The sequence below is a fragment of the Panthera uncia genome (assembly GCF_023721935.1).
Source record: "Panthera uncia isolate 11264 chromosome C1 unlocalized genomic scaffold, Puncia_PCG_1.0 HiC_scaffold_3, whole genome shotgun sequence".
NCBI classification, from domain to species: Eukaryota; Metazoa; Chordata; class Mammalia; order Carnivora; family Felidae; genus Panthera; species Panthera uncia.
In genome coordinates this window covers 1,475,560-1,486,329 of record NW_026057584.1, presented here as the reverse complement: position 1 = coordinate 1,486,329, position 10,770 = coordinate 1,475,560, and the positions used below count along the sequence as shown (strand labels likewise).

Genomic DNA, 10,770 nt, shown 5'->3' with positions numbered 1-10,770 from the left:
GATGGATGATGGATGGATGGATGGATGATGGATGGATGGATGGATGATGGATGGTTGGTGGATGGATGAGTGGGTGAGGGTGAGTAGATGGAGAGATGTGTAGCAGATGGGTGGGGGTAGGTGAATGGACGGACGGACAGGCGGATGGATTCATGGCGAACATACGCATTCTCAGCAGCGGCAGGAGATGGGTGTTGGCCAAGGTGCCCTTCCCGGTGCACTGAGGAGTCAGTGCCTGGGACGCTGGGTCCACCCAGCCTGAGGGAGCGGCCACCAGGTGAACCCCCACCCCCACTGCTCACCTTCCTTCCTATACCCTTCTCTGAGGAGCTCCAGCCACGGGAGAGGGGATCCACCACGCCCCTTGCCCCGTGCCGTCTTCAAGCCACCACAACAACAGCAAATCCCAAAGACTGACCAGGGCGGGGGCCACTGAGCGGCACAAACGTTGCAGGTGAACCGCCAGCAGGTTTGGAACATGCTCACCAGGTCGTTGCCACTGGCGATGGACAAGGAGAGTGGGGAGTGGCCGCTCCACAGCACGTTGGGGTTCGCTCTGTGGGAGAGGAGGAGCCGGACTATGTCCCTGGCACACTGGGTGAGGAGAAAGGCAGGACGGCAGGTCAGAGGTGCCCGGACTCCCAGGAGCACCGGACATCGAGCATGAACTCAAACGCCATGGAATCAAGTCTGCCGCTTGGTTGCTATCTCCTGCACACCAGCACCTTGCCTCTTCCAGACCTGGGACAGATGAACGGACAGGTGGGTGGATCCTCGAACTGGGAAGGGGCTTTCCAAACACACATCGTTTCTGATGCAAAACGGGAAGGGCACGCGGCGCGCAAATTGCCCTGAAGCTTGTTTTCAGAGGAAGGGGACCGACCGTGGGGCAGCAGGGCTGGCCCAGCTCCAGGGCTCAGGGACGGTGCAGGGCAGCGCTTGAGAGGAGTGGCCTTTGCAGCTTCAATTCCAGAACACTCTTTGAGGGCCCGACTCCCCCTGCAGGTGTGTGGACCCCGTGCACCAGCCGGGCCTCCCTCCAAGCGCACGCCCCTTCCCCCTCCCGCCCTGGCCAGGCCAAGGAGGTGCCAGCCCAGATCTGCTGAGGGGTTCTCCCTCCCCTCCTCCCCCCGGAACACTGCACGGCTGGACGGTGGCAGCCCCCATCTCTCAACAGGGGCGCGAAGCTGCCATCTGCCCTTGACCTTCCGATGACCTAATGACCCTGGACCTAATGGTGACCATGCCTCTACTATCTCCCGGCTTTGTTTCCCCGTAATGCTTCCAAATCTGTAATCAGTGCAAAGATGCAGGTGTGTTGGGGGGGAAGCTCTGTACTCACAGCCCAGGCCCGGCACGCGCCGCCCGGGCCTGGGTCGGCCTGCCCTCCCGGGGCCGAGCCGTCTCTGCTCCTAGCGTGGGGCGCGGGCACCCCTGAAGGCTCTGCTCGGCACAGTGGCCAGAGCCCGAGGAGCACGGACCAGGGACGCTACGAAGCAGGGGGGGTCTGGGTGCTTCCCACCTCCACTCCCTCGCCCCCCGCCCACCCTCACGCAGGCCCTCACTCCCTTGCAACAGGCAGCATGACTGATCACCACGCTGTGCAGGGGGAACCCACCCGTGCCACAGACCCGAGAAGCCGGCTGCGATTTTCACCTTGTGGCTGCGTAAACGGAGGCTCAGTTTACTACGTGCTCCGAGGCCTAGCGGCCCGGGCTGCGGTGGCCACTACAGCACAGAGTGAGGTTTGGTTCCCGGCTCCCCCCCAGGCCCACCTCTCGGCCTCCTCTGAGAGGCTCCCGCGCCGGAGGGTCAAAGCCCGGGGCTCCGCAGGACAGGCCCAGCCTTGGGGTCCCGAGTCAGAGACGGTGACTGACGGGGGCCGTGGGCTCGCTGCCCTGCCCCGCCCCCACCACATACAGACACACGGGCCCGCGTCCCCCAAGCGCCACAGGCAGAGCCTGCTCACACGTGCACACGGAGACACAAGCAGACCGGCCTACGAGGACGAGCTCGCACACGGAACGCACGTGCACACGCCCACGGCCACGCACTCGCGCGTGCGCACGTTCAGATGCGCGTGCGCACACACACCACACACGCACGCCGCCCGGCCCGGAAAGGCCCGGCTCACCTTGTAGCTGTCCTCACGCTCACAGGCCACGTGCAGGGCCGTCCTGCCCCCCTCATCCGGCACACACGTAGGCCTGCTGTGGTAGATGCCGGCCGGGCCCGCTTCATTGTTGAGCTTCAGGCTTGAAGGCAACAGGTCTAGCTGTGCAGACAGGGGGGACCAGCGCTGGCCCCGAGCCTCGCCCCCCAGGGCCCAGACACTCAGCTCCCGCCCTGCCAGGCTGGGCCGGAGAGCCGGCGGGTGCAGACTCACACGCAGACGGGTTCCCACAGGCCAGCAAGAGCATCCCTCCCCAGACCGCGGGGCCCAGCACCGTCCCGCGAAACCCTCTCGAACGCGACAGTGCATCCCCCACGCGCCCCGGAGAGGGTCGGCGGGGCGCACACACTGGGGCGGGCCCCGCCGGCTTTGGGGCACAGGGAGCAGTAGGCCGACCCCGTTCAGAGCAAGGGCAATAAAGGTACCACCGTGTGCAGGGGCACCTCCTGGGGCCCGCGGCACCCCCGCCCCCCCTCCCGCGGCAGGACAGGGCACCTTGCTCGGCTTGTACACGTCATCCTCGTCGGCCACCCTGGCGTCCACGTCGGTGACAGTGTGCAGGAGCAGCTCCGTTATCCTGACGCCCTCCTCCCCGGGAAGGGCGGCTGCGATGTGCAGGGGGGTCAGGGCCCCCAGCTGCAGAGGCCACACGGGCAGGGGTGAGGCCCGGCTCCCGGGTGGGCAAAACCCCCAGGCTGAGAGCCCCGTCCAGGGCGGGAGCGCGGCCGCCCGCGCCACACCTCTCAGAGACCCCACGGCACCATCCGGGCCTCATCGTGATGTTCAGGACATCGAGGCCCGCCCGCACGGGACCACGGACACGCACCCTCCAATTCCATCTGCCAGCCCCGCAGACGCAGAGGGGCCCCGGTGGGCCAGCCTCACTACAGCCCGGCTGTCCCGCCCTTCCCGCGAGAAAGCCCCGCCCTTCCTGCCGGGCCTCCACGGGATGGATGCCACCGGTGGATGGTCATGCGGCTCCTGACTCCGGTCCCCGCCCAGGCCTGTCCTTCTCCGCCCACAGCAACCCTCCAGCCACTCCTGGGAGAGCCGCGGGCTGCTGGGCCGTGCTTGGTCAGGGCCGGCCACACAGAGGCGCACACCCGGGGCCAGCCTGGAGGGAGCACAGCCGACTGGGGAAGAGAGCCCGGCCAGGAGCACGCAGCACGAGGGGGCGGAGGCACAGGGCCGTCCGTGTCCCGCAACCAGAACCCGCAAAGCAGGGTGTCGGGGAAACAGGAGGCGCCCTTGGAGAAGAGTCGGGAGGACATCAGTCCACGGCGCACAGGCGCTCTCCGGGCACAGGCACCCTCCTCCTCCTCCCCCTACCATCTACCCCAACAGTTTACTAAAGCCCAATGCCCCCGAAGGAGGACTGTGTAAGTAACAGGCACTTGACTGGGAATGAACGAAGGCAAGAATAAGTGAACCGATTCGGAGCCATGTTGAAAGGTTACGACCTTAGTTCCCAAGGCAGAGTCCAATCTGTAAACCTGAAAGATTATCACGAGGTTCCCTGGGTCTCCCACGGACATGCCACTGTCCCGCACTCACGTTCCCAGATGCTCAGGAAAGAAGGGGTGCGCGGTCCGGCCGAGGGGCTGGCCACACGAGACCCACCTGCCCCTGAACAGGGACACCGGGCGGCGGCCGAAGCCAAAAGATCCCGCCAGCCTTGGCCGCGCCACACCCTCTGACCGCTCACCTCACGGGCCCCCCGCCAGCCCGCCCCTGCCCCCTGGTCCCCACCCCCAGCCCGCGGGTCCTACCTCAGCCGGGAGCTGGATGTTGGTCCTGGCCCCGTGCTCCAGCAGCAGCCTCACCCCGGCCACGTCCCCAGCTTTCACGGCAAAAAAAAGGGCCTGCATGGGCACGCGGCACAGGTTGGGGTCCGCGCCTCGGTGCAGCAGCAGCTCGATGGTCAGCCACCTGGTTCTGCGTCTGAAAGGACCAGGGTGACACAGTCACAGGCTGGGGACAGGCACGGGACAGCACCCCGGTCCCAGTCGGGACTGACGCTCCCCGGTAAAGGGGGCTCAGGAGGGCGCTGAACGTGTGGCACCTGAGCCCCAGCATTCACGGCCTCTCCCGGAACCGCCCAGGACCCTGCCTCCCCGAGGCCACCGGCCCCCGCCCTGGACCAGGGCTGCTCCCGCCGTCGCCACACCTGAGCCAGCCCCCGCCGGGCTGGGGTCCAGACGCAGCCCCGTCCCACCCCAGCGTCCGGTGCTCACTCGGCCTTGCTCAGGTCATCCGCCACACGGGGCGTGAGGTGGGGACCAGCCCTCCCTCCCAGGGTGGCTGTAAGCGGATGACACAGAGCAGCCAGCACACGTAGGGCACAACACCGTACCCAGACACGCAGGCACGCACGCCCACACACAACACGCACACTGCACGGGGACACAGGTACCACACACACAGCACGCACACGTACACACACGCACGTCACACACGACGCGCACGACCACATGCGTGCACACCACACACACACGTGTGTATACATACACACGGGCACGTGCCACACACACAGAGAACACACACACGCACATATACGCACACAGCACACTCACACACACACACCCATACATGGCTACCACACGCATCCACATACACACACGTATACACACACACTGGGCACATACACGTGCACGTACATACATACATCCACGACAGCCCCACTGGGCAGGAAGAAGGTCAAGGTGATGAGCCAAGCAGGCTTTAGGAACAGCTAAGACAGCAGGAAGGCAGAGCGTCTGGCGGTCCCTCCGACCCCACCCCAGCGCATAACCAGGAGGCACGGGCAAGAGGGCAGCGGATGGGCAGGGCCGATCTAAAGCAGCGGTTCTCAAACTTCCTGCTCGCGGGACCCCTCTCTACGCCTCAAATCCTTTGAGGACCCAAAAAGCTTTGTTTACGCAGGTTCCATCCACCCGTGTCTACTGTATTGCGGTCAAAATGAGAATTTTGAAAGAGATTTGCTGATACATTTAAAGAGCAACAAACCCATCACATCTTAACAAAAATAGCGTAGTTTTATGAAAAACGGATGCTTGGCTGCCTCAGAATGCAGCACCACGAGGACTCCCGACCCCGCCCGGGTGTGCGACACCAGGACCTGGTCACGTGGGAAGACCTGAGCCCTCCCCAGTGTGACACGTGTCATTAGAGAACATGGGGGGGGGCGGTGCACGGGTTCCAAAATTCCCGTTTCCGCTGGACAGGCGGGATGTCACTGAAGCGTCACTGCTGTCCACACACGCTGTGAGCTGCCTCCCTGAAGTGTGAGGCTGAGCATGCGCGTGGGGACGAGTGACCATGGCACGCCAGTTGGTCATCTCGCATGTAAGAGCGGCGTCACTCTCCACTCTCGCTGTCGGAGGCGCTTTCGAGAAGACCATCCCCCTGGTTTGGAGCATGTGCGCCTTGGGCGTCCCTCCCATCTCGTCACGTGGAGTAGAAAGGCACGGACTCGGGCTCAGGGTGTGATGACTGAGGAAGCCCTGCCCCGTCAAGTGCAGTGTCAGCGAGATGCTGTCTCTTGTGCACGCGTGCCGGGGAGATGGGGACGTCGTGCAGGGAACGCACGCGGAGTCTGAGGATTGTTAGGAGAATCGTGTCCACCCGCAGACTCCCTGCCAGGGTCTGGGACGCCGGGGTGTGTGTGGGGGGGGTACGCTTTGAGAGGGCAGGGGGGACAAGTGCGCGTGAGCGTACAGAACAGCTGTGCAGGGCAAGTGAGGGGGCACGTGAATTGTGCGCGTGAGTTGCGCACGTGAGTTGCGCACGTGAAGTGTGTGCACGTGAATTGTGCAAGCCCACGTGGGAGTGCCTGTGTGAATGTATAGGACAAGCGTGGGGGGTGCGCGTCCACGGGGGAAGGGGGACGAGCGAGTGTGTGCAGGTATGCAGGTGTGGGTTGCGAGAGTGTGTCCACGGGTGTGTGTGGGTATACATGAGTGTACGTGGCCGTGCAGGTGCGGGTTGGGAGAGTGCGTGTCCGTGGGCGTGTGCAGGGGCATGTGAGTGTGTGCGGGTGTTCAGGTGTGTGTGGGGGGGCACATGTATATGAGCACCTGCACTTTGGAAGCCACAGGGCACATCTCCTAGCCTCTCACTGCCACCGTTCCCCTAAGGTCACAACCAGGCCCCAACCCTGAGCCATGCACAGAACGCCCACGCTAAGACCCTGGAGGCAGCGCACAGGACGGGCCCCACGGCACCCCTGTAGGTTCAGGGGGTGTGGGACACAACCTCTGGAAACACCTCCTCCTGGTGGCCAGGGAGGTGATGCCGGCCCACCGCGCAGGAGATCCACCTGTAAAAGTGACCCTCGGCCCCGCCGCCCACACCCCAGCGACCTACTCCACCACGGCCAGAGCCATCTTCCTCATGGTGCCCTTGTCGAAGCTGGTGGCACTGAAGGAGGGGGCCTTCAGCATGCTGTGGGCCTGGGCGCTCCTCTCCAGGAGGTCCTGGGACAGCCCGAAGGAGAAGTTGCGCACACAGACGGCAGACTCGAAGTTCGTCTCCTGGCTGCCCAGCGTGCACCTGCCCAGACTCCCCTCCGTGCTGTCCGGCCCCTTCTCCAGGTCACTGGAACTGTCCCACGGTGACAAGTCCTGCTTCTGAGGGCTGCTCCCCAGGTCGGGGGACTCCTGAGACAGCCGGGCACCCGGGGAGAGACGGTCCTCCTCGCTGTCCCACACGATGGACTTCTGCTCCTGGCTGCCTGGGGTGGGCACCAGGTCCTCGAAACAGATGGACTCCATGGCCATTTCAGAGAATGAGAAGGTAAAGTTGGGATTTACTGGCATATTTGGAGCTTCCTTTGGAAAGTACCAAAAGAGAGAGGGACAGAGAGAGAGAGAGAAAATCAGGAGAAAGAAGAAATCAGAGTGACAATCCTATCTAACCGATTTCTCTAGCAGGAACCAGCCCTAAAGGCTGGGAGTGACCTTCAAGGCTTCTAGCTGACCGTGCTAAAGCACTCTGCAAAAACCGAGAGAGGGAAGCACACATCTCAGGGGCCTCACACAGAAACCTGAGCCACATGGCAGCCACCAGCCACACGTGGCAACCGAGCTTTCGACGTGAGGCCCATCCCAAACCGGTGTGTGCATGGCCAGAGAAAGAATGCAGACTGCCCTCCTGTCTTTACACTAATGACCCAATGAAATGATAAATTGTGGAGACACCAGTGAAATGAAATACGTCAAAATTAGTTCCACCTCTTTTTACTGTGGTTCCTAGAGGCATCTGCGCGACACTCACGACCAGCAGTGCGGCTCACACTACGGTCCTGCCCGCGGAGGCCGCCCTGCAAGCCCGACGCACAGCCTCTGCGTCCCCGGTGTGGTCCCGGACCAGCAGCATCCTCGTGGCCGGGGATGCGGATCCTGGGCCCCATCCCAGAGCCGGGGGGCAGGATCCCTGGCAGTGGGGCCCAACCCCCTGCGACCCACATCTGTAAAGGGCCAGGTGGTAGACAGAGGCGGCTCCGTGGGCCAGGGCCCTCTGCCGGGACGGTGCGCACAGGGTGCAGGTGGCAGAGGGGCGCGCTGCCCACCCGGAGGCGGCCGGTGAGGCCCGGCACGGGAAAACCACCCGGTTCCTTGGACTCGGGAAAGGGCGGGGAGCCTGCCCTGGGCTGGAAGAGAGTAATTCTTCTCAACCATGTGCGGCGTGTGAACTTGCTTGGGTCTGGATTCATTTATCTCCAGTCTGAGAGGAAGGTTACGTGAGAACCCGGGAAAATTGCCTGGGTGGGATCCCACAGGACTTAACAAAGTTTTCAGGTGAGATGCTAGCATCTGCGGTGTGTTGAGAGGGAGACAGAAGAATGTGTCTTCAGCCGACGTCTCTGGCTGAAGCGAGCCGATGAGGAATCCACACTAAGATGAGCGCAGCTGGCGGGGGAGGCGGGGGTGTGGACGTGGTGCGTGAGCCGCGTGCTGGCAGCTGCTTAGTCTCGGTGACGGGTCCACGCAAGCTCCCACACATGCCACCGTCTTCGCTTATTCTGTGTGCGTGCCATGTTTTCCAGAATAAGAAGTTTCAAAGAAGAGGAGAGGAGCGATTTTTACCACTGTTTTAAGTGTACAAATAAAACCCTTGCTGGGGCTCTCGCTGCCTTCACCAATAATCACTGAGGCTTCCCCTGCGACCAGGGTCCCCCCAAAGATGCTCTGGGCTTGGAGAGGCTGTGGTGACAAAGTCAGCCCCTGTCCCTAGAAGCTCCCGGCCGAGGGGCAACACAAGGACCGACACAGTCTCCCCCCGTCCCCGTTCCTATGATCACATTGAAACTGAAAGTTGGTCGTGACTCTCAGTTAACAACCTCTGACCAGGAAGGAGAGGGCACTCACAAGGCACACGTTAACGCTGCTACGAAAACAAACCCTCCACCGCAGTCTTCCTGCAGGGATGTCGCCTCCTTCCTCCCAGGGACCACCCCCCCCCCCCCCGCCCCCCCCCCCCCCCACCCCGCCTCCCGCACACAGGACCACCCAGGGCAGCAGGGCCTCTGGCGGGCTCCCTGCGTGCACCTGCTCACCGCACGCTGGGGCCCCGGCCGGTGTGCCCCCACCCACCCTGGACTCTGATGACCTGGTGCGGCCACACGTCAAGAACCACACACAGGCCAGGGAGAGCCGGGGCCCTGGAGAGGCAGAGGTTCAGGGAGTGTCTGGCAGCTGAGGGAGGCCGTGCACCATGGGAACAGGCCGGGGTGCAGTAAGAGCCTTTCCCCGAAGAAGAGATTCAGGAGCCCGCGATGAGGTGAGGGAAGGACCCCACCAAGGGGACACTGTCCAGTGCCGTCCCCTCACCCACCCGGGAGGGGCCCCGGCCACGCTCAGAGAAAGCCCCAGCCCCTCCGAAGGCTTTCTCGGCAGCGGTCAAGGCCGGGCAGCCTCGTGGGGCTGACGGTTAGGGTCCAGGGTTTCCTGAGGGGCGGAAGCGTGCCCCCTGCAGGCACTGCCCCTCAGGCCGGTCCTCAGAAGACAGACACCAGGGTGCCCTGTGCTGTAGGGAGTCAGCCCCTGGGCATCGCCCGCCCTGGGCCGGGAGGCCCCCAGTCCGCACTGGAACCTAGCGTCAAGAGATGCCACCGTGGCGACAGAGTGGTTCCTCGGTGAATGAGACACGGGACCGCCGTGTGATCAGCTATCCTATTGCTGGGCCTACACCCAAAACCACCGGGAGCAGTTCGCACCAACGCCTGCCTGGGGGAGCTCCAGGCAAAATTATTCACCATGGGCAAAGGCGGGCCTCACTCCTTCGCTCACTCCCCGACCCTGCGATTCCTTCCCTGAAGCGCGCAGGAGGGGTCTCAGAGCCCCAACCACTGTGCGTGTGGTTCACGTGGGACACGCATCCCTAGACGTCGTGCCGGCCCCGTCCCCCCCTCCGACTCCCCGCCCGCGGGCCTCGGTGTCTGCTCACCCCATCTGAGCCTGACCTGTGCAAGGCGCGGGGAGGTGCACTGCCGGGTGGAGAGACGGACAGGCGGATAGTAGACGGGGCACAGTGCTGGGAGCTGCAGGGCCACGGGGCTGACCTGGGACTTGGGCGCCATCCTCTCAGCGATGTTGGGCTTAAAGGACGTGGACGGGTAGTAGAGGAGGAAGCACATGCTGAGCGGCGTGAGGCCCTCGTCCGTGTACCTGTTCACGTCGGCCCCGCTGTCCAGCAGAAGGTTGACGATGTCAGTGTGACAGTGAACCTGGAGGGAGAAGGCCAGCCTCACGAGGACGGCAGGCATCCCGGCAAAGCCCCTGCTGGAGGACGGTGGCCCCACTGAGGGGAGGCGACCCGGCACTGGGACTCACGGTGGCCGCAGCGAGCACAGTGTAGCCCTTGGCATCGGCCACATCGGCGCTGGCGAGGTCATCCCTGAGGATCCTGTAGATCCAGTCATAGTCCCCTTCCTCGGCCCGCAGGATCATCTCCTTGGAAAGCTGCTCCTTGGGCCCATGGTGCGCAAAGCCGCTCCGGTCCCCCTCCAAGATGGCACCCATGTTCCAGCTGGTGTGGGCCTTCTTGTTCCTGGAGACACAGCGGGGACCCTGGGCATCCCTGGTTCATCAGTCTCTCCATTTGTGCTGGGGAAGGGGTTCTCAAGGGAGGGACCCTGGGCGGGAAGGAGGCCAGGGATACACATGGGTCCGGCACTCAGCACCAAGCACTCACATCCACTTCTCGCTCACTCTGCTATTTGAGTAGAGAGTATGCAAGTCCCATGGCCCATTCACCACCACGTACTTCAGCCTCCTGTGCACACATAACCTCCTTCATGGTCAAGAACCTATAGATTTATGGCAGCTTCTGTACCCAACACTTACCAACAATTACTGGCTCAGTTGATGTCTGAATGATGGATGGGTGGATGGGTGGATAGATGGAGGGATGGAGGAGTGGAGGGAGGGATGGATGGATGGATGGATGGATGGATGGGTGGACAGAGGGGTAGATGGCTGGATGGGCAGGTAGGTGGATGGATGGGTGGATACAGGGATGGGTGGATGGGTGGAGGGGTGAAGGGGTGGAGGGAGAGATGAATGGATGGATGGGTGGGTGGAGGGGTGGGTAGATGG

General features: G+C 63.3%; 1 protein-coding gene across 7 annotated transcripts in view; it reads right to left on the bottom strand.

Moving 5' to 3' along the window:
• The window catches only part of ANKMY1 (ankyrin repeat and MYND domain containing 1), a 44,960-nt gene that overhangs the window by 20,201 nt on the left and 13,989 nt on the right, over positions 1 to 10,770 (bottom strand). For 4 of the 7 annotated variants that reach the window (XM_049614539.1, XM_049614541.1, XM_049614544.1 and 1 more), the window contains exons 6-12: positions 10,006 to 10,222; positions 9,636 to 9,899; positions 6,539 to 7,002; positions 3,943 to 4,114; positions 2,669 to 2,809; positions 2,135 to 2,275; positions 487 to 594 (exon numbers count right to left, since the gene is read on the bottom strand). In XM_049614539.1, coding sequence (XP_049470496.1) covers positions 487 to 594; positions 2,135 to 2,275; positions 2,669 to 2,809; positions 3,943 to 4,114; positions 6,539 to 7,002; positions 9,636 to 9,899; positions 10,006 to 10,222 — 1,507 coding nt within the window. The remainder of the gene's footprint in view (positions 1 to 486; positions 595 to 2,134; positions 2,276 to 2,668; positions 2,810 to 3,942; positions 4,115 to 6,538; positions 7,003 to 9,635; positions 9,900 to 10,005; positions 10,223 to 10,770) is intronic. The other 3 variants (XM_049614540.1, XM_049614542.1, XM_049614545.1) reach the window with 3 other exon arrangements.